The sequence below is a fragment of the Dendrobium catenatum genome, unplaced genomic scaffold (genome assembly GCF_001605985.2).
Source record: "Dendrobium catenatum unplaced genomic scaffold, ASM160598v2 original_scaffold_265479, whole genome shotgun sequence".
NCBI classification, from domain to species: Eukaryota; Viridiplantae; Streptophyta; class Magnoliopsida; order Asparagales; family Orchidaceae; genus Dendrobium; species Dendrobium catenatum.
In genome coordinates this window covers 40,433-64,503 of record NW_021583877.1, presented here as the reverse complement: position 1 = coordinate 64,503, position 24,071 = coordinate 40,433, and the positions used below count along the sequence as shown (strand labels likewise).

General features: G+C 36.0%; 1 protein-coding gene across 1 annotated transcript in view; it reads left to right on the top strand.

The window, feature by feature from the left end:
* Positions 1-24,071, top strand: part of LOC110112057 (protein translocase subunit SECA2, chloroplastic-like) — a 49,666-nt gene that overhangs the window by 9,264 nt on the left and 16,331 nt on the right. The window contains exons 2-3 of the mRNA XM_020844137.2: positions 6,405-6,522; positions 6,630-6,710. Coding sequence (XP_020699796.1) covers positions 6,405-6,522; positions 6,630-6,710 — 199 coding nt within the window. The remainder of the gene's footprint in view (positions 1-6,404; positions 6,523-6,629; positions 6,711-24,071) is intronic.

The window sequence follows — 24,071 nt, the reverse complement described above, 5'->3', positions numbered from 1 at the left end:
CCCATGTCCTGTAGTGGTGTAAAAGGCTTATAGATCAATACATGATGAACTTGGTAGAGGATTTATAGGGAGATAGGCCTTCTGCATCATAGAATGTGGGTGTATAGATATAGACATTTTTTTTTAATGAAAATGCTATTCCTTTTAACATTATAACCTTCTTGGCTTCTACAACATGATTTGTTTCGTTGGAATCTATGGGAGAGGGTTGAAACCCTTGTCCATGTATGATTTGAGGATCTGTTTTAAAGGAGCTGACAAACACTGAAAAAATAAGTCGATGGAATCAAGAGGACCTGGATCCAAACAAGGGTAATTATCATGTCTGGTGGATGGTTAGATATAAAGTATGTAAGTTTGATAAATCTACTAATCAATAACTTTTATATTCTTGATGTTTATTGAGGCATCAAATCAGGTAAAAGATGACGAGTTTCTTTTTCGAGTACATAATGATGTTTTTTATGAGATTGGAGGGTACTTGGTGGTTCAAGTGGGGACAGCTGATGTTGCTGCTTATAGGACAAGTGCAAAATGTATAAAAAAGAGGAAACACTTATATTGGATACCATGTGTCGCTCATTGCATAGACCTAATCATTGAAAAATTAGGGGAGCTGTCACAACATAAGAATACATTGACTAAAGCAATAAGAATAAGTAAATTTATGTAAAATCATTCTTGGGGTATGACATTTATGAGAAAATTTTCGAAGAAAGAAATATTAAAGCTTGTAGCAATAAGATTTGTGATTGCTTATTGACTTTGCAAAGCATGTTGGAGGCGAGGCAAACATTGGAGGCTATGTTTATTTCAATACAGTAGGGGGGCAAGTGAGCCGATCTAGCTTGAGCTTGACTCATTAACGAGCTTGCGAGCCGAGCTTATCCAGTTTTGAGCTATAGTAGAATTTCGAGCCCGTTGGATTATCAAGCTCGAGCTCGATCCAATTGATGCTGGTCTCGATTACTCGGGAGCAGGCTCGAACGCAAAATTAAGGGGGACGGGACGCAGGCTAGGACACAGGTTCAAATGTGAAATTGCGAGGGGGAGGAAGGCGGGATCACAAGGCGGGAAGGCGAAATCACTAGCGGGCTTATAAGTGAAATCAGTGCTCGGACGCAGGATGCATGGCGGAAGTAGACACAAAGTCAAGCTCGAATCGTGGAATCGACTTGCTCGACGAGCTTGTTTCAGAGGCACGAGCCAACCTTGAGGTCGCCTTCTGAGTTAGACTCGAGTTTGAGCTCTAGTTTGAGCTCGGGATTTGGATCACGAGTCGAACTTGAGTTTGGCCTGACTTGAGCTCGACTCTACTCGGCTTGTTTGCACCCCTGCACCACAGTGATTGAGATGTGCTTGGGCAAGAAGACTTAAGAGGAAAGAAGTTAGGAAGATTGTTTTGAATGATAGATTTTGACAGAGTGGGCTTTATGCTGTTATAACAACTAGGTCATTGATGCAAGTTTTGAGGATGTTAGATGTTAAGAAGAAGCATGCAATAGATTTTATATATAAAGCAATTGATGAAATAAAGGAGTTGATTACCCGTAACGTAAGAGGAGAAGAGGATAGCTATATTAAAATTTGAGATATTATTAATGAAAAGTGCGAGCTACAGTTTCATCATCACTTATATGCAACAAATTACTATTTGAATCTTTAGTTTCAATATGCAAAAAATAAGTTAACAAATCCTGAGATAAAACTATGATTATACCATTGCATGAATAGACTTGTAGTTGATTCATCTGAGAGCAAATATTAATATGCAATTGATCTCTTAGGAATAATGATGACTTATTTGAATTGCATCATATGAAAGATCTAGTTTTAATGCGATCATTAGGTAATTTTTGCTTCTTTTTATAACAAAAACAACAACAACAACATCAACCCTTTATCCCATAACATGGGGTCGACTAAATGAATCCTTTTTATCTATTGTGTCCTATTAAAAGTCAAATTCTTATTTAAATCTAATTAAAGAAAGGTCAATTCTAATATTTTATAATCAATTCTTTTTAGGTCTACCTCCACCTTTCTTAACATAAGTCAAATCTAATACATATACTCTCCTAACCAGGTCAAAATAAATCATTCTGCTTATTATACTCATTTACTTGTACCTCCATTGAGTGGTAGATACAATTTGGTAATGATATGCCAGAACTATAACATTTCACTTTTAAGGTTTTGAGATTAATGTACTCTTCATATGGATTTGAAGGCAATTTGAGCATGCATAATCAAATACACATGAAGAGGAGAATCTTCTGGAAATCCTAAGGATAAATTCTTTTGTGTACATCATATGCAATAAGAGACTAAAAGACATAAACCTGAAGATGAAAGGGTTGAGGGATGGCGATGATTCTTTGATATTTGAGGATACGATATCAGATGATGAGTAGTTTGTGGATGATGAACTACACTAACACAAGTTGAATTACAAGAAGATTTGAACATTAATTTTTTTGATGGTGATAGAACAAAGCATTTGCATTCACTACAAGCCAGTAGTAGACAAAATTAAAACAAAAATATTTATAAAAAGAATTAATTTTTTTAAGCTTCAATTTGGAGTATTACTTTCATCTTTATGTTGTTGACAAATGTTTAGGGATGAGTAAGATGATTGAAATTAATGAAAAAGAAGAATATTTGGAGATATTAGACTTCGCAGGTAATGAGGCAGGGGAGAAATCAATTCATTATAATGATGGCTCAAATAAAGACCCATTAGTGATGACAACACATATGACTTTTGTGTTGTTATCATACTATTATTTAATTCTTTCGAAATTAATTGTAGATGAGTTCGGAACTAGGAAAAGAAGAACTTGGAATTGGACTTAATGTTACATGATACTTTTATGCAATTTTTATATTTTATGTTATTCTGCTATTGTAATATTTGCATTTGAATTCTATTTCATGTAATTTATCTCTGAGTGATTTTTTGTTGATGCATTTTGTGGACAAGGCATCGTCCGCTCCCTTGCCTTTGTTAAAGATGTGTTTGCCAATCCCATTCACAAACTCTAGGTCTTGCCATTTATTTCAAGTTGTATATAGCTCGCATGGCTGTAGTGTTTAAGCACTAGGTGTTTTGATAGGCGAGAGTTTAAAAGAATAGAATTTCTAAATTAGCTTTTACTAAAATGCCCTCAAATTACGAATAAAGATATTTTCCTTGAAGCGGCGACACTTTCAGCCAATTAGAATAGTTCTATTAAGAGGGGGCCAAGTTGGATCACTTTTTAATTGCTAAGAAACTAGATTGTAGTAGTGCAAAACTCTATGATTAAATTGGGTTACTAAGAATTTGGGATTAATTTGATTTTTTTTAAAATAAAATTTAAATAGTTTATAAAAATAAGCTGATTTTTTAAAACTAAAATGAAATTCAAAGCAACCTATAGATTTTAGTGTGCAATACAGTATTTGACTGCTTGCTTATTCGTATGGATTTGCTTAACAATTAGCATCTAACACATATATTTGTTGATGAATATCTTTTGCATAATTTTGTGAGTTGCATATAAAAATAAAAGCCCTCACTTTAAAAATTAGATAATAAAATAATTTTATTAGGAGTCGGCATATGCATACCCCATGATTAGGTATCTTAGTTTAACTAGTAACTCATTCCTAAAATCAATACAGTTAAGCCTATCTTGCATATGCATTTAGATGAAGGCTGCATCGTTTTAAAAGTGCTTAGGTAGGTTTAACTAGCTGTTATTTATAGGAAGTTTTGTAGGACAAAATATTGGGTTTACTTAATTCCATGTGAGATTTCAAGTTTTTAAGTTCTCTGCATTAGGTTTGAATTACTATTTATTGATGTTCTCAATTACGTCATAAGTCCTCTCATTCACATTTGGTGAATCTTGTGTTGTTGGAATATAAAACCCAATTTTCTAAATGAAATTTATCAGCTTAAATATAAATTCGATCTTAAAATATAAGGCCCAACACATATATAATATTGAATACCTTTGAGCTTTATAGAATCAGATACTCTTATATTTTCCCCTTGAATTTTATTCAAAATTAATTCTAAGTTGATCCCTTTAGCATTGAAATTCTAAAGACCAATTTTTTTAAATAAAACTCTTGAAATTATATAAAAAAGTTGCCCAATATTTTGATAAAAAAATATAAATCATTATTGTAATAACAATTTTTCTCAAATGCCAAATATGTTTGGGATGTAATTAACTATTGTGGTGAGGAACATGTACCCGGAATAAAAATAAATCTTATTCAATCTTACATATTGTGTAGGTGTAAATCTCTAAGCATTTTAAGATAAAATGTAAGTTTGTTTTGGAGTTCATAGTTAAATAATATTTTTGTCCTTCCGGATAATCATTAGTTTTTGTACTGTACTTGATTACAAAATATTTCAAATATGTTGAAAATAAAAAATTCTCGATCATCCCCGCGAGATTCAATTGGCAAAATTGAGGTGAGAAAGAAAAATCATAAAATATTATTTTTTTAGAATCACCTTATTATGAGGCTCACTTTGTGAAATTTTTTTGTAGTGATTTTTCGTCTCCAATAGTTTTCATAATCTCTATTTTTTTAATCTAGAAATTTTTTTATTCCCTTTCTCATCTCCCTTTTTATTGATGAAGGATGGAGCCAAAATCACAAAACTTATGATGCAGGACTAAAAATGCTAGCTACTTTGATTTTGAGAGTTGAGTAGGCCTTGTTGGGGAGTCAACCGGTATCCCAAGCTTGCAAGGTTGGGCAAGTCACATGAAAGCCTCACCAACACCTTTTCGCTTCTGAGATAGTGTATGCTAGGGTTGACTTTTTTTTGGGTGGGGAGGGACAATGTAGCATTAGTTAGCGGCCACATTTAAGAGTGTTAATATGGGTCTTTTGGGTTGCAAATTGATGTGATTGAGAAACTTTGAGAATGCATTTGAACTACAAGGTAGAAAATGGTGGTAAAAAAATTCTCGCCCAATGAGTGTTATGAATTTCTAGAGTATGCTGTAGTTGCTTGTCATGTTGATGCATTTCAAGTTTTCGTTTGATGCATTCACTTGTTAGACTGAAATGAGCTTTTTCTTGATCAAACATCATCAATACTCAATTCATTTTTGAGACTTTTGAAGTCTCAAACTGATGCGATTGGACAATCCTGTGCACACCTTTGAACTACGAGCCAAAATTATACTACAACAACAACATCAAGCCTTTGTCCCACTATGTGGGATCGGCTATATGAATCATTTTTCGCCAACTGTTAAAAATCAAATTCTCATTTAAATCTAATAAAGAAAGATCATTTCTATTATTTTCTAATCAACCCTTTTTATGTCTATCTCTTCCTTTTTTAACATAATTCAAATATAATACCTCAACTTTCCTAGCCGGGTCATCAGAAGGCCTCCGTTTAATGCGACCAAACCATCTAAGGTGACTCTCTTTAATCTTATCTTCCATTGGAGCTACTCCAACCTTTTCACGTATATCCATCTAACACTATCGTTGCCAGGTCTCAAGTCCTAAATGAGAAAAATGGAGGGTTGCTTTAGGTAATCGACAACCAGTATAAAACTTGTTGAATAATCACGACGAGCCAAAATTATAATGGAGGTAAAAAAAAAAAAAAAAAACAATTTAAGCGTGGATCATAGCTACAAGTTTGAGTTTTAATTATGTGTCCTTGCTTTAAGGTCTCAAATCAATGCTGTTGGACAAACATGGGCACACCATTTATTCCCCAATTAGTGTAATTTACAACTAGAGCACGCTACATTTGTTTGTCATGTTGAATGACCTTTCGAGAGTTCTTTTGATGTATCCATATGTTAAGCTTTTTCCTGGCCCGATATCAATAATTAGCTCATTTTGATCCTTTAAGACATTTTGGAGAATGTGGAGTCGACATGATGTTTCTTTTATCCTTGTTCCAGCTGAAAGAGTTTGTTGAGCCATGGATCAGAAACACTTCTAATTTGGTCTCTTAAAACTTGATAAATCAATGACGAGAAGGTTTATGTATCCTAGACGTTTTATGTGTTTTTGGTTACCCTGTTCCTTTACCAGGGGAGTGTCGAGTATCTGGTTTCTTGATCCTCTTCTAAGTATTTCTTAGCATGGATCTGTATCAATGTTTAAGTAATTTCTCATGTGTTCTGAACCTCGGAGTCATGAATATAGAATTTTAGTAATTTCTCTTTCATGATATGAGTTTTCAGTTGGTTATTTTTTCTTGGATATTGTTGCGTTAGCTTCATCCTTAAGATTATTCTTCCTTGTTCTTCTCGTTATGAAGCATTGATTATTAACTGAATTTTTGTTTGTAAAGTCTGTTGATTCAGTGACATTGTTTTCTTTTAGATGAATCAATAAATTAACATTTCATTTAACAGTTTACAGGATGAGATGTTTCAGAAGTTCAATTTTGATACGGAGTGGGCTATAAAGCTCATATCAAAGATAACAGATAACGAGGACATACCAATTGAGGGTCGTGCAGTTGTAAAACAGGTCTTATAAAATTTTTTCCTTGTTATCAATGCTATTGTTGTTGTTGCTTCTGTTGGTAATTATCATGAATAATTTTTGCTAAGATCATTTTGTTTACATAATTACAGCTTTTGGACCTTCAAGTAAATGCAGAGAGATACTTTTTTGGAATAAGAAAGAGCCTTGTTGAGTTTGATGAAGTCTTGGAGGTCATTTTTTTTTTTGAGCAATTGCGTCATATGTTAGCTAATTAAAACCCAACGTTGTTTTCTAGCAGTATGTCTTTGTTCTTTGATTGTCATAAAAGCTAGATATAAGATTGCCCCTCCACTGTTCAATTTCTCGTATATAATTGTTTGAAAATTTTGGAATAGATATTTGAATTTTTGAGGGGTTGGATATCTGGGTGTTAAGTATTTAAAATGAACATAATGTCGTTGTTTGAACTTTGTGATTTATTGCAGGATCTTTGTTCATGAGCATGTAACCTGTTTTAGATATTGAGATTGCTTTTATGAGTTTCAGGATGTCAGCAGATTATTACCTTTTTCAGCATTTGTCGTGTTTGGCTTTCATATTTGTCATGCTCAGATTACTTGAAAACATCATGTTCAAAAATACATGTTTAAAAAAAATGAAGTTGGTTGACGAAATTAGCCAATAAAAGCTTCATATGCATATGTTTGTGAGCCAAATTCATACACTCTCCCATGATGCATCCCCCCAATAGCTTGGGACCACAAATTATACCCTGAAGCCTGTGTAGATTTCACAGAGGATTTCTCACCACAAAAGCATGTGTTTGTGCATCACATAGTCTTACGTTGTTCTCCTAAAATATATGAAATATATAAATAACTTAAAAACATAATTTCAATGAAAATTCTAGTACTTAGGCTTTCCTAAATCTCCGATCTACTCATTGCTGATTCTCCTGACATTAATGTGTGTATGTATTTCCAACAGAGTATGTTCCCGTCCAAGTGCTTGTTTTTTCGAAAGTTAAATGACTGTGTTTTTATGTAGTTCAATGAAAACATTTAAAGATACTTAACATAGAAATTATACCAAACAACATCTATGCTTGATATGCAGAACTGAACCTCCTGTATGGAGGGATCTACCCATGCCCCACATCTGAAGCCTAATTTTGTTTGTTTTGTTCCCCTCCAAGTATAATTTAGGTTTCCCAGCTCGGTTTAGATTAGCTGAAATTCTCACCAATTCTTGAGGTCACTCACCTTACTTTCGAATATTTGTAAACATATCTCGCAGGTGAGCGGATCCTATCTTCTCAAAATTCTTTCTGATCATTCATTGTATTGAGCTAGTCACTTAAAATCTTTCTGTATAGCATAAAAGAATTGAGTTGATTCAAAAATATAGTTAAAGTAAAGGCAACAACTACGTTAGCATTTCTTTACCACAAACTCATGTAACCACATATCCCAGACTTCTGGCAGTATTTTCTTCCATGATATATAGGAAGCATTATATTGGTTCCTTATGATATACTTAATATTATGCTTTGTTTGTCTAGAGGGCTTAGACCATTAAGTAAATATTATACATTAGAGAAAATTGACTATACTAAAAAATTCTATTTAAATGCATAATTACGTGTCACCATATGGCTTAATTTGCATGTGCTTGTCTGAACCCTCTGAACTGCCCTCAGCCCTCTGCATGGTTGATGTAAAAGGTCCTGCATGATATGCCTGTGGTAGAGGTGGGTAGTAGAGAGGCTATGTATGAAGGGTATTGATATGTGGACGGGCCTGCCTGAGATGGTGGTGGTGGTGGATAATATGGATAAAAGGGGTTGTCCTGATAAAGGGAAGCATGGGATGGTATTAATAATGTTATGAACTGAAGCTGTAGGAAGCTGAGCAGTCACAGTAGGTTGTGAGATCTGGTCTGGTTGTCAGTACCAGTATTTCTTGAAGGGCTTGAAGTCACATGCTTCTGCCCACCAAAACTTGATGTGATGGATCTATGAGATTCATCCTTAGATGCCTTCTGCACACATATAATAAAGAGACATAAGTTATGAATCAAAATAATGAAAAGAGAATGTAATGAAACAAATATATAAACGACATATTACAAAAATGAAATGAGAACATATATATCATTCAAGCTCATCACTCGATATTGAATCTCATGCGCTCACACATTTTCATCTTCTGATTTAGTTTCACTACTTTCCTCACTATGACTGTCAATCTCTTTCCATTGTGAATCTGATGTGAAACCAATCAAGAATTGCACGGAGACATAATAAGACAACGGAGTAAGCAAGTCGATATAAAGATTAACGAGTCACAATTAATGATTTAATGAAATCTCAGTTGCAAAATTGCTTAGGCATTGTTACAAGCTCATTAGGCACAACAATTTAAAACAATAACAAACATGCGAGTAATGACGAATGCACTTTAACAATAATCCGCGGGTTAATATTTAGAAAAGTCACCTTGAGTTTCCCTCACTCTGTTGCGGTTAATGGAAGAAAGATATTAGCACACTAATGTGATCACCACGATGAAGAGGGAGCTTACAATACTGTCCACGAGAAAGCTATTCGGAGCTGGAGGGGTTGATGATCAGTGCAAGCGTGGCCACTCGGATGGACGGTAGTATTCGTCGATGGCGGTTGATAGGGAACTAGTATCCGATCCACGTAATCTTCAATGGTGGCGTCGATCTCTATGCTGACGTCACGACGAAACGCCGGCTTTGCTACGGAGAGGATCTCCTCTCCAAAATCTGAAATTGTTCCTTGCAAAAACTGGAATAAATCTATATTTATCCCCCAAACTGATGTAGAACGGGAAAAGCTGCAGCAGGGACAGCAGTTCGTGGTCTTCCAAAGTGCTGGACAGCATTTAAATTAGATCCTCGCCTCGATGTCTTTCCATGTAGATAATCAACCGCGAGACTCTTTATGATCTTCCATTCTTGCCCAATTGAGAGCTCGACCTTTAAGGTGAGACTTGCGATGCTAACCTTGTGGATCTCAGGGATATGACATGATTCAAATAGTCATACTAGTTTGTCTACCCATTCACCTAAAAGTATAGAGTCGAAGACCATCAAAGGTTCGGTAGAAGATCGTAAGCGTGACTCTAAGTGAAGGTCGTGGATGCGCTAGGCTCAGGTCCGCGGTGAAAGCCGAGTGGCGGCATATAAGAGCTGGGGATGTAATGGGTTTGCTTCCGTCATAATTCTAGTTACTATTGCCACATAGGTTAACGATTATCTAAACTCTTTTGCGAGTCTATCGGGTCCTATTGGGCGTAAGTGCCTCCAAGTGAACCATACATGAAAGATTGGGGTGCAGAGGTACGTCTCTCTTCAAAGAGGAACACGCCATCATGCGACTGTGCTATATGTAATTTAGTGCAGGAAAATTGTACTGGATACAAGCAGCTTCAGAAGGTTTAGAGTGTACCCTAGTGATTTAGAGGAGGTATGCTATAGCCGCTTAGGTAGCACGCTAATCACAAGGTAGAACTCACTTAATGCTACCAATTTCACTGCAGATTTTGTGTGGACAGCAACTACAGCCGTTGGAAAAACGGAACAGCAAACTAAAATGATGGACACACGTATATACTAACAAGCAATTTGGATGTGTACTCTAGGGGTGTGGACGTATATTAATCACATTTAAAAAATTGTCAACCTAATACCGATCGGTGAATGGGATTATAGTGGACAGCTAAATTAATTCAATCTGTTCTAAAGTCCTAGACTATATATGGGTGTAGTGGTGATGATAAGGCAAGCACTCTAAAACCAATCGAAATTGCTTATTAAACAGAAGAAATAACTATGCATGATTTTCGGGAAATACGCATAAGGAAAACAGATAGTAAACTATCTAATGATTGTTACGCACATGCAAGCGTACTAAGGACAATCAAATTAGACTCCTAGAGAATGCAATCTAGCATGTGTAGCATGCTAACAGAAAGGAGATGAACAAGAATATACGAGAAATATAGAGATAATTAACGAACTCACAAAGAGATTGTAAGAACCGCGAACCTCGGACTCTTCCAAAGATTGACGGGTATTGCAAATTACCCTCCTCGAACTTCTCCTCTCATGAACTCACTAAGAGATCACATGAACTCACTAAGAGATCAACAAGAACATAAAGAAATTTCATTATCAATAATTCATCATCCTCCTACATAAGAAAATGGCCATATATATAGGCCTCAAAATGACAAAGAAAAATAAAAGACTAAAATGCCCCTTGGGCTACAATAGCGACCAAATACTCATAAGGGCAAAAACGGAAAAAACTGAAAAATAAAATAAACTATTACATAAAAAGACTCAAAATAAAACTCCTGATCGTGGCCGTCAATCTCCGGCGTCTCCAATAGTACACGTGTCAAAATTGCTGACAATGTCCTCATCATTCTCCCCAGGTGGGAGAAAACTCGACCCCGTCGAATAATCCACTCTAGTAAGCCGGGGTCCACTTATCTGCAGCTCCTCCGGATCAAACCACATGTCCTCCGTCTTCGATTTCCCTTTCCAATGAACTATGTACTTTTGGCACCCACCTTCTTTAGTGGATATGATCAAGTATTGCTTCAATCTTTCTATATTGGATAAATATGACAAATTGGGGAGTGGGGGTAGGCTGGGGTTCTCACTGGGAAGGTTCACACAAGGCTCATTATATAGTGGATTGGTAGGGCTAAACTCTGGTCCCTCGAAGGCTATAAGATCTTCAATATTAAACGTAGGATTAATATTGAAACCTTCAGAAAGGTCTAGCACATAGGCATTACTGTTTATCTTTGAAATTATTTTAAAAGGTCCTGCGCTTCGAGCATGTAACTTAACGGTTCCTTCAGGAAACCGTTCTGGACGAATCCACATCATCACAAAATCACCAACTTTGAATTCTTTAAATATTTTATCATGACCAGTATTAAGCTTATAATTAACATTTCTTAACTCAATTTTCTTATTAATCTCATTTTGCAATTTCTGAAGGAGAGATGCAAATGCTGATGCGACAAACCCGATGTGCATGATGAATGACAAGACTTGGGGCTTACACCAAAGCTTTAAACAGAGACAAACTCGACGGGAAACGAACATGCAAACACACAGACTCACAAGCACATATAGATAAGCATAACGATGGGTTAAACATAAAATGTGGGGACTTAAAGTTTCCAAATTTAAGGGAATTGGTTTAGGGGGAGCAATAAAGACATCCTTAGCTACTAAGACACTTCTATGTAAAGTTTCAGCTAGGGTCGAGGTTAGTCTCCTAGGGGTAGCGGTGTAATCTATCAAATTCATCCAACTAGGAGAGTGTGGTCCTTAATAGGGGAGGACAAGACTAAAGAGGACATGTTGGAGGAGTCATGGATATGATAAGAAGATGGGTCCTGACTCACTACCATAAGAGGATAGTCCAAAGAGTCACCAGCAGGTATGAGACTCAAGAAATGGGGTAAGGTATTCCTATCAGAAGTGGGCACAACAGTTAGAGTGGTGCTAAGATTCTCTCTAATGTTGTTGTCGGTACGAGGAATGGAGAGATAAGTCCAATCAAGAATGACACACTTGTTAAAATGTAACTCTAGATGAGTCACTCCTAAACTAGACTCCAATAAAACAAAAGGAGATTCATTACTCAAATTCGGCTAAGAAACTTTCAGACCCAAATCAGTAGCTTCCGAACTCATAGTACTATGCTCATTAGAATCAGGATAAATGGGTTTTGGGTCAATTAAATCGGGAATTAAATCAGGTAGTAAGTGTCGTTGAACCACTTCCAACTCGAGACTATTACCATCAAGATTCTCCAAAGTCAACTCAGTAGGTAATACGACTAAATTAGGATCTTCCGAATTTAAATACAATATGTCCAAGGCCAGATTGGCTTCTTTCCAGATCATATTCCTATCGTCCAGGCATACTTTGTCCAAAGACTTATCCTCGAGGAGACTAGGATCGGGGTGGGTTAAGGTGTCGACGTTTACAGGTTCTAACTTTCCTAGCTCAGGGTTTAAGTCATTCTGAGGGTCTGACTCAATCACTTCTGTTCCATCCTCAAAGAATTCTTCGTCATTAGTGACATCACTAGCATCCACGAAATGGATGCACTCAGTCTTAGGTTCAGGGAACCTCTTCTTCTTAATGTTTTCCTTTATTATAATCATACTTGCAGGGTTATGGACTGGGGAGGCTAAAGGTTGACTGGGATGGCTAGAAGTAGGTCCAAGTGGGGAGTCATAAGAGATTGGTCTAACAGAAGACCCAATAGAGGGTCGGCCATCAAGGTTAAGGTGAAGACCTATAGGGTGGGGCAGCAACCCGGATGTGACTAATGGGTGGATGGTCTTGACCACAGTAAGGTCCACGGGTTGTCCCAGCGAAAGAGGTAGGGTGATGCTCTAGATGACGGTCAATAGTAGATGGTCGGTATTTTAAATTAAGATCTCGCCTCATGTCTTTCCATGTAGAGTACTCACCGCGAGACTCTTTATGATCTTCCATTCTTGCCCAAAATTGAAGAGCTCGACCTTTAAGGTGAGACTTAGCGATGCTAACCTTGTGGGACTCAGGGATATGACATGATTCAAAATAGTCTTCTAGTTGTCTAGCCCATTCCCTAAAGTAGTAAGGATCCGAGGAACCATCAAAGGTGGGTAGACGGTAAGGTGACTCTAAGTGAGGTCGTGGATGCGTAGGCTCAGGTCTCGGGTGAAAAGCTGAGTGGGGCATGTAATTAGAGTGGGGATAGTCAATGGGTTTCTCCGTCATAATTCTAGTTATATTGCCCACTAGGTTAACGATGTCATCTAAACTCTTTTGGAGTCTTATCGAGTCCATGGGTAAGTGTCAAGTGAACCATAATGAAGATTGGGTGCAAGGTACTTCTCTCTTCAAAGAGGAAACACCATCTCGACTTGCTATAAGGTGCAGGAAAAATTACTGGACAGCAAGCTTCAAGAAGGGTTTAGGTCACTAGGTGTTTAGGGAGGATGCTAAGGCTTAGGTAGCACCCTAATCCAAGGTTAGACTCACTTAAATGCTACCAAACACTGCAGAATTTTGTGTGGACAGCAAACTACAGCCGTTGGAAAAACAGGACAGCAAACTAAAATGATGGACGACGTTTATCTAAGCAATTTGGATGGACTCTAGGGTGTGGACAGCAAGTTATCACAAGTTTAATGTCACTAAACAGTGCAGGGATTTAGTGGACAGCAAGTTAATTCAATTGTCTAAGTGGCCTAGACTATTATGGGTGTTAGGGTGATGATGGCAGCACTTAAACAATGAAATATGCTTATGTAACATGAAGAAACTACTGCAGAATTTTCGGGACAGCACAAGGAAAACAGAAGTTAAAACTATCTAAATGATGTTACGCATGCAAGCGACTAAGGACAAATCAAATTAGACTCCTAGGATGCATCTAGCATGTGTAAAGCATGCTAGCCATGCTCTGATACCAAGATGATGTGAAACCAATCAAGAATTGCACGGAGACATAATAAGATAACGGAGTAAGCAAGTCGATATAAAGATTAACGAGTCACAATTAATGATTTAATGAAATCTGAGTTGCAAAATTGCTTAGGCATTGTTGCAAGCTCATTAGGCACAACAATTTAAAACAATAACAAACATGCGAGTAATGACGAATGCACTTTAACAATAATCCGCAGGTTAATATTTAGAAAAGTCACCTTGAGTTTCCCTCACTCAAGCTCTCTTGCGGTTAATGGAAGAAAGATATTAGCACACTAATGTGATCACCACGATGAAGAGGGAGCTTACATTACTGTCCACGGGAAAGCTATTCAGAGCTGGAGGGGCTGATGATCAGTGCAAGCGTGGCCACTCGGATGGACGGTAGTATTCGTCGATGGCGGTTGATAGGGAAACTAGTATCCGATCCACGTAATCTTCAATGGTGGCGTCGATCTCTATGCTGACGTCACGACGAAACGCCGACTTTGCTACGGAGAGGATCTCCTCTCCAAAATCTGAAATTGTTCCTTGCAAAAACTGGAATAAATCTATATTTATCCCCCAAACTGATGTAGAATGGGAAAAGCTGCAGCAGGGACAGCAGTTCGTGGTCTTCCAAAGTGCTGGACAGCAAGATATTTTTGCTGGAATTTCCAGGGCAGCAGCCGTTTGAGGCTTCTGTAGGGTGGGGAAGCAAGGACAGTGGCTGGAAATTCCTTGGCTGCAGTGGCAGAAGGTAGAGGGCTTAATGTGGGAAGGAGTTCTGGGAAGGATTTAATGGGGAATAGCTATTGCATGGGACTTGGAAATTTTGGCCAGCAGGTGAGAACAGGGATGAACGGGATTTCCAATTAAGAATAATGAGTTTTGGAAGAGTTTAATGAGGGGGATGCATGGGTGAAAGTTTCGGCCTCGAGAACCTCAGCTTTTGAAAAATATTTCCAAAGAATTACTTTGGCTGTTAGGAAATAACGCTTCACGGCAGGAGGGAATTGATTTTTTTGGTTTTCAAAATTGAGAGGGGGGCGGGTGAGAGAACTGGTAAGGAAAGGAATTGAATTCCCTTGAGAGGATTTGGCTAGCAGTAATGGGAAAAGGGGCTAATACAAAGCATTAATGCCTGCTAACGTGAGATAATTATTTAATGCTCTTGGTTCCTGAATTCCAGCTCTAGTATTAGGAAACAACTAAAAGCCTAGGTATGAAGGAAAATCTGGCTCAGGGAAATTAAGGGCTTGAAGTCACATGCTTCTGCCCACCAAAACTTGATGTGATGGATCTATGAGATTCATCCTTAGATGCCTTCTGCACACATATAATAAAGAGACATAAGTTATGAATCAAAATAATGAAAAGAGAATGTAATGAAACAAATATATAAACGACATATTACAAAAATGAAATGAGAACATATATATCATTCAAGCTCATCACTCGATGTTGAATCTCATGCGCTCACACATTTTTCATCTTCTGATTTAGTTTCACTACTTTCCTCACTATGACTGTCAATCTCTTCCCATTGTGAATCACCACCAACTAAAGCATGCAGTGGGTCTTTAGAATTAATGGTAGGTTCCCTAAAGTTAGACATTTTTTCTTCAAGGTGTGCCATTTGCGTAATTTCATAACTTTCAACAGTCCCACGCGGCTTAGTTTTTATGACTACATACCAGTCCTATTTGTCTCTTACTCTAGCTGGATTTGTTGCATGGTACACTTGAGTTGCTTGGTGTGCTATTATGAATGGATCAAATTTAGCATATCACTTAGGTCATGCACCATATCCTCTACTTGTTAGGGGATCGAACCACTCACAATTAAATAGGAATAAACCCTTCGTGCATTCACCTGGATATTACAATTGATTAATTTCTTGTAAAGTGTTGTATTTTCACTCAATATCTGTGTGTTCCTTCTAATGGGGATACCGTAGTTTTCTGTCTTCCATCACTCCAGGATTTAGTATATAGTCTACAACCATGGACTAAATTAGTTTGTGAAACATACATCTAACGGTCCAAAAAACTGAACAAATGACATAAGGGAAGACTTGGGTGGATGAAGAGGGGAGAAAGGAGATGAACAAGAATATACGAGAAAGATAGAGATAATTATCGAACTCACAAAGAGATTGTAAGAACCGCAAACCTCGGACTCTTCCAAAGAACATAATTTATTAAATAACATATTTAATCCCAATATACCTTCATTTCATGCAACAGAGATGAAATAGGAAAAAACAGAGAGGAAAGGAGAGAGAAAAGATAGGGTTTGACGGTCGTAGACCATTTTTATTTGCCGGCCCAGCTGGTAAAATTGCTCCTATCGAGGTTTGTTTTGTTTTTCCTATTTCAGTTTTCAATAATTTGATATTTTTGAGATTTTTTCAATCAAATTTATATTTTTATTACAGAAAAATGAGTTTTTTTTTTTGTAAAACTTTCACCATCTAAATTTGTGTATATTATAAAGATTGAGATTATGAATATTTTCTAAAAAAAATTCGCCATGTGATTTTGAAAATCAACAATTATTGCATATTTAGAATTTATTGATAGCTAAAAATAGTGATTTAGTTCAATTAACACTTCAAAATGATGTTTTACATAATATATGGTAATTTGGTTATGTTTTGAAATTAAGATTTTTTGCTCAATAGTATTTATATTGCCTACGTTAAGACATTTTGGGAATTTTAAATTTATTTCAATTATGATTTATTTAATAAACTGCATCGAAATATGTGTATAATGATGAAAGAAAATGTAATGTGATGTGATGTTATGCTGGCGCCAGTGGTTGACCAAGGTGGATTCTATTTTGCCGAAACCAGTTGGCGATCGAGGCGAGATTTTGTTATGCCGACACCAGTGGGCAATCGAGGTGGGATTTTATTATGTCGTCGCTAGTGGGCGATTGAGGTGGGATTCTATTATGTTAGAGCCAGTGGCCTACTTAGGTGAGATTCTATTTATCTCGTAACTAGTGGGCTATTGAGGTGAGATTCTGATAACAAAGATATATGAAAATTTGGGCTTGAAAGTCATTTTTTATAATCATTATAAAATATTTTATCATAACTCATTTAATTTTAGTATTTGTTTAAATATATTCAGTTTCAGTATGTACTTCAGTTTAAGCTTTTCGTATAGTATTTCAATTTATTATTATAGCATAGTATTTTCAGTTATTTTAGTTTCAATTATTGATTTTTATTTTAGGCTGCAATAGCCTACTGAATCGTATTAGCTCACTCTTACTTTTACTTTCGTTTTTAGGTCAACGAAAGGGTAAGGAGTGAGTTGAGTAGTTTTGGATAGCAGGCTCCGATCTGTGTTGTAGGTATGTTTAGTTAATTTTATTATTTGTAGGCTTAGCTTTTCTTTTGTAGTGTTGTTTGTTGCCAAGAGCTGTTATAGATATCTCAGATTGTATATATGTTTTTGAATGATAAATAGACATTCATTTTGAGATTCATTAGTCTTTCAGTTTATTTATATTTAGTAGCGGCTCTGTTGTGTCGTTAAATTAGAAGATTTGTTTCGGTACTTCTCCAACTGAATCTTGGGGTTTGAGTTTTACCATAATCGGACACAGTATGACGTATGCAGTTTTGGGCCATACAAGTCGGTTTGTGCTAAGTTTTTTTGGATATTAAAGTATTGGTTGGATAAATGAATTGTTACAGAGCCATAGGGTTTAATCTGGTAAAGAGAGATGATTTTGGGTAGTTTTGGGCACTCATTTTATTTATTTTTCATATGCATGTGTCGCATGCCGCTCTGTTCAGTATTTATGTGATGGATGATCCACCTTAGCTAGATCCAGATATGACTAATGGTCAGAGCTCTAATCAGACAGCTCAGATTTAGGGTACAACTCTTGTGATCATTTATGAGGTGGTTTCTCAGATTGCAAGTATAGTTAGCACAGTTGGTGGGTGAGACTTATACACAGATTTGTGGTACCCGTTCTGATCACATGGACAAATATTTGCAAAATTTCATGAGATTACAGTCTTCTAGACTTTCTAGTGTTTTTGAACCTAGAGCAGCTGAGGATTAACTGATGAGAATAGAGAAGACTTTGAATGGGATGTATTAGCCTCCTAAGCGGAGAGTTGCATTAGCTACATTTATGTTGGATGATGAGGTAGAGCATTGGTGATTGGGCCAATATAGAGAGAAGTTCTAGGTTCATGCAAATACTCTGATCACCTGGGAAGGGTTTACAAAGACGTTTAGTATTTGGTTTGTACCTCTATCTTCTTGGAGAAAGCTACATAGCTCTTTTTTGAAGTTAATTCAAGGTAGTATGTCAATGATACAAAACAAGGCTGAGTTTACTGCTCTCCAGGTATGCTCCATAGTTGATAGCACTTTAGATGACAAGTGTTACCAATTTTTGGGGGGACTTTGAGATGCTTTGAGGCAGCAGTTGCTAGCATAGGATATTATCTATTTTGCTCAGTTGGTCGAGAGGGCTAAGAGGATAGAGACCAATTTGATAGCAACTCAAAAGTGATGGATTGCGAGCAAGAAGTGGTTTGATAGTGAGATGGTTGGTAGTAGCCATTCGAGGAAGAAGAGCAAGTTTGAACCTGCTGAGTTTAGGAGGGGACAACTAGTAATAGTTTCTTATAGATCAGATAAAGGTAGTGTTGCCAGTTCTGGGGGTTCAGCAAGTAAGGCTTCATTATATAAATAGTGTGGAAGGAGGCACAGTGGTCAGTGTTATGGAGCATTTGGTAGGTTTTTTCATTGTTGTCAGTTTGGACACATGATTGTTGAGTGTCCACATGGTGGCTTTGATAGACGTTCTGATTTGAGAGTTGATAGCTATGTGCAGTCGACCATGTGTAAGCTGAGGGCAGTATCACCTCGACCATATTTTGAGACTTATGGTAACCGTGATGTTGGTCCGTGATCATGAGTACAAGATTCTGGAGGTTTGTTGGATGCTAATATTCCTGTTGCTTTAACCCCTATACAACCACAAGTTTATAGTTTGACTTAGCAGGAGGCTCGAGATACTCCAGATGTGGTTACTGGTATGACTTACATTTTTTATCAACCATGTTATATTTTATTTGATTTTGGAACTAGTTAATCATTTATTTCCGAGCATTTCTTCGTTTTACTGTTTTTGCCTTTAGTTTTATTGTCTTTTTCTCTGACTGTTAATTTACTGACTAGAGATGGTATGATAGCTAGTAAAGTTTATTTTTTTGATATTGTGATCTCTAAAAGGATGTGGAAGTCTAACTTGATTTTACTATCAATTTTTGCATTATCGATGTTATTTTGAGTATGAATTGGTAGAGTCAGTACAAGTCTCAGATTAATTGTGTGAAAAAGCGAGTCTTATTTATGGGCAATGATAGCTATATATTTTTGGAAGTTTAAGGTATTTTATCCTGTCTAATTTCTTCTCTGGAAGTTGATAGACTTTGGAGGAAAGGTAGTCCAGCCTTTGACATTTGTTAGAGATCCTCACATCTGTTCTGCACCTACAAGTAGTGTTCCTGGGGTTTAGGAATTTCTTGATGTCTTCCCTAAAAAGTTAGTGATTTTACCGCCAAAAAAAGAGATATTCTTTATAGATATTTTCTTAGGTATAGTCCTGATTTCGAAAGCTCGATATAGGATGAGTTCTAAGGATTTTCAGGAGTTGAAGGTTCACCCTTAGGAGTTAGTTGACAGATGATGATTCGTTCGTCCTAGTGTGTCTCCGTGGGGAGCATCTATTTGATTTGTGATGAAAAATGATAGTAGGATATATACATGTACATTGATTACAGGGAATTGAACAAAGTCACTATAAAAAACAAGTATCACTTGTCTAAGATTGATAACTTATTTTATCAATCGGTTTGATGTTTAGTATTTCTAAGATCAATCTGCGATCTGGTTATCATCAGCTAAAGGTGAGAGAGGAGAATGCGGCTAAGATTGCATTTAACACGAGGTACGGGCATTATGAGTTTTTAATCATGCCATTTGGAGTGACTAATGTCCCAGTGGTCTTAATGATTTTGATGAACAAAGTTTTTAGGAAGTATTTAAATCAATTTGTGATCATCTTTATAAACAATATTCTGATTTATTCCAGAACTAAGGAGCATGTAGCACGCTTGAAGACTGCTCTAAAGATTCTGCGGCAACATCAGATATATGTTAAGTTCTCGAAGTGTGAGTTCTTGTTGACTAGTATTTTCTTTCTAGGACACGTAGTGAACAGTGCAGGTATTGCAGTAGATCCCAGAAGGTTCATATTGTTTCTGATTGGCTAAGGTCTACTATAGTTTTTGAGGTTTATAGTTTCTTAGGCTTGGTTGGTTATTATAGAACGTTTGTTCAGGGATTTTCTCATATTTCTTTGCCATGGACGAGACTGACTCAGAAGTCGGTAGCTTTTATACGAACTCCAGTGTGTGGGAGAGTTTTCAAATGCTCAAGGATCATTTAACTTCTGCATATGCATCTTGGTAGTTGAAACCACATGAGAGGATTTACCTGAGTTATTATTTGTACGGAGTCAGATATGAGATCTTTATAGATCACTAGAGTTTAAAATATATCTTCACTCATAAGGATTTGAATCTGAACTAGTTTGTGATCGTATTTATAGATAGTATTCTTATTTATTCCATATCTGAGGAGCATGTAGTACACTTGAGGAATGCTCTAGAGATTGTGGTAGCACTAGTTAATATTAAGTTCTTGAAGTGTGAGTTCTGGTTGACTAGCATTTTCTTTCTAGGACATGTAGTGAGCAGTGCTGGTATTGCAGTAGATTTGTAGAAGGTTCATGTTGTTTATGATTGGCCAAGGCCTATTACAATTTCTGAGGTTTATAATTTCTTAGGTTTGGTTAGTTATTATAAGCATTTATTCAGTAATTTTCTCATATTTCTTTGCTATGGATGAGACTGACTCGGAAGTTAGTAGCTTTTATGTGGACTCCAAAGTGTGTGAGAGTTTTCAAATATTAAATGATCATTTGACTTCTGCTCCAATTCTGACTATTACTTTAGGTACAGATGCATTTCAATTTTTAGTTATGCATCACCAAAGGGATTGGGAGTGTGCTGATGTAATGCAGTAAAGTTATTGTATATGCATCTCGGCAGTTGAAACTACATAAGAGGAACTATCCGAAACATGATCTAGAGGAAGTTGGTGTTGTTTTTTCTCTGAAGATTTCGATGCATTATTTGTATTGAATTAGATGTGAGATTTCTTCATATCACTAGAGTTTAAAGTACATCTTCTCTTATAAGGATTTGAATTTGAGACAAATGAGATGGATTGAGTTAATAAAGGATTATGGTTTGCATATTTAGTATCAAGCAGTTGTTTTGAGTAGGAAGTTGTCAGGTACTTCTCTTTCATCGCTTAATTCTGTAGACTTCTTTATTCAAGATTTGAAGAAGCTGGAGATAGAGGTAGTATCATTTGATACAGATTCATATTTGTTAGCTCAGATGATTATTCAGCCTACTTTACAGGAAAGAATTCAGGAAGCTCAAAAGTCAAATATATAATATATGAAAATAATTGATCTGATTAAAGCTGGTAAAAATTTTGAACTACGAATATCTGATTCTGATATCTTCTTCTGCAAAGATTGATTATGAGTTTCCTCTGTTGATGGTCTGAGAGTTGAGATTCTACATGAGACATATTATTCAGGTTACACTATTTTTCCACGAAGCAGCAAGATGTATGAAAATTTGAAAGGTATATACTGGTGGCATAGATTGAAGAATGATATAGCAGAGTTTCTGTCAAAGTGTGATGCATATTAGTAAGTGAAGGTAGAGCATTAACAACTAGGTAGTCAGTTGCAGTCGTTATCTATTCTTGAGTGTAAATGAGAAGTGATAACGATGGATTTTCCTATGGGTTTCCCCGATCAAGATAGGGGTGTGATGCTACCTAGGTTGTTGTTAATCGTCTGATGAAGTCGATGCATTTTATTATGGTCTGACAAATTGATCTGGTAGATTGGTTGGCATAGATATATGCTAGAGATATTATCATATTGAATGGTGTGCCGAAGGTTATTATATCTAATCATAATGGTCGGTTTACCTCCAGGTAATGGAAATGTATTCAACAGAGTCTGTGTATGAAATTACACTTAAGTACGGCTTTTTATCCCCAAACAGACGGATAGTTCGAAATGACTATTCAAGTACTTTAGGATCTTGTGAGACTTTGTGTTCTTGATTTTTGCAGTAGTTGGGATAATCATATTCCACTAATAGAAATTGCTTATAATAATAATTATCAGTCCAATATAGGTATGGCTCCGTATGAAGCTATGTACGGTATGAAGTGCAGGACCCCTTGACAGAGGTGGGTGATAGACATGTGATAGGATTTATTTTTGTAGATGGCATTACAACAAAGTTCCATTTGATCAGAGAAAGGTTGAGATTTGTATAGGATACACAGAAGAAATATTATGATCAAAAGCATAGGCTAGTGGAATTTCAAGTTGTTGATTTTGTTTATGTGAAAATCAGCCCTATGAAAGGTGTCAGCATATTTGGAAGAATTAGTTACTTGAGTCTAAGTACATTAAATCTTTTGGGACTACTGAGAGGATCAATAGTTCTATTTACAAGTTATTGTTACATGATCATATGTTAGATATACATAATATATTTTATGTATCTTCTTTAAGGAAGTGGATATATGATTCTGGGATTAGATTATTTGCTAATGATGTTGAGGTTCATCCAAACTTATGATATAAGAAAGAGCAAGATAGGATTCTGGCATATGATGTAAAGAAATTAAGCAATAAATAGATTATGATAGTCAAGATGTAGTGGAAAAACATGACTGCCGGAGAGATGTTATTTATGAGAAGGAATATGAGATGAGACAGCTGTATCCAGGTTTATTCCAACTTATTTTGGTTTAGAAATATCGAGGACGACATTTTTTTAAGGTGGTGGATTCTTATAATTCTAATATATATATATATATATATATATAGAGGTTTTAGGATGTTTTTTTTATTTTAAATAAAGTAATTGCAAGGTTTTAAAAGGTGAAATCGGGAATTGATGTGTTTTTTCTAAGTGAGGCGAGACGTAAGCCTCAAAATGAATAAAATAAATTAATTTAAAATTTTAAAAAATGATAAAAAATAACAAAATATTATGTCAACTATGAATTCTTAAAATTACTGGAATACAAGATTTAAAATAAACTTACTTAAAAATATAACATCCCCTTAGGATCAAGACCCAAAGCAGGCTCATCATCACTTTGATTGTCTTCAGAAGAATCTTCATAATTAATGTCAAAGTCATCCTCAAACTCTTCTTCATCTATAACATTTTTTCCTTTATCTCCTATATCAGTTAATATTTCATTAGCTCTAAAATGAAACAATAGTAACATACAAAATAACTCATTATATTTAAAAATACCTTTGAATTTTTTTGAAGCTCCAATCTCACTTTGTTTCTTTCTTTTATATACTTGGGTAGTTGCTTCATTGACACGACTTTCTCCTTCTGCTTCAACTTCAGATACATCAACAGTAACCCATTCATTATCAGATTGCAGCTCATCAACAAGCAAATGGTCAATTTCATTCTCAATATTTCCCTGATTTTGCAATTTGAGATGTCTATCTTTCAATTTTTTGTTAAACATAACATAAATTAGTTTGTTCATTCGATCTGCCGCCAATCGATTTCTTCTATTTGTATGAATTTGATTGAAGATGCTCCAATTACGCTCGCATGCAGAAGCCGAACACATTAGGCTAAGAACTTTAACTGTAAAAGCTTTCAATTCAGGAACATCATCTCCAAACTGAGCCTACCAACATTCTACATGAAAACAAACATAGTATTTTATGAATATAGGTTGAAGTAGAAGACTTGAACATAAATATTAACATTAAAATTATAAATACACAAATTATAAACATACCAGGAGATCGTGTTTTGTAGCATGCTTGTGCTGCTATAAATCCAAACATTCCCTTCTTCAAATGAAAATCCTCAAGTTGAT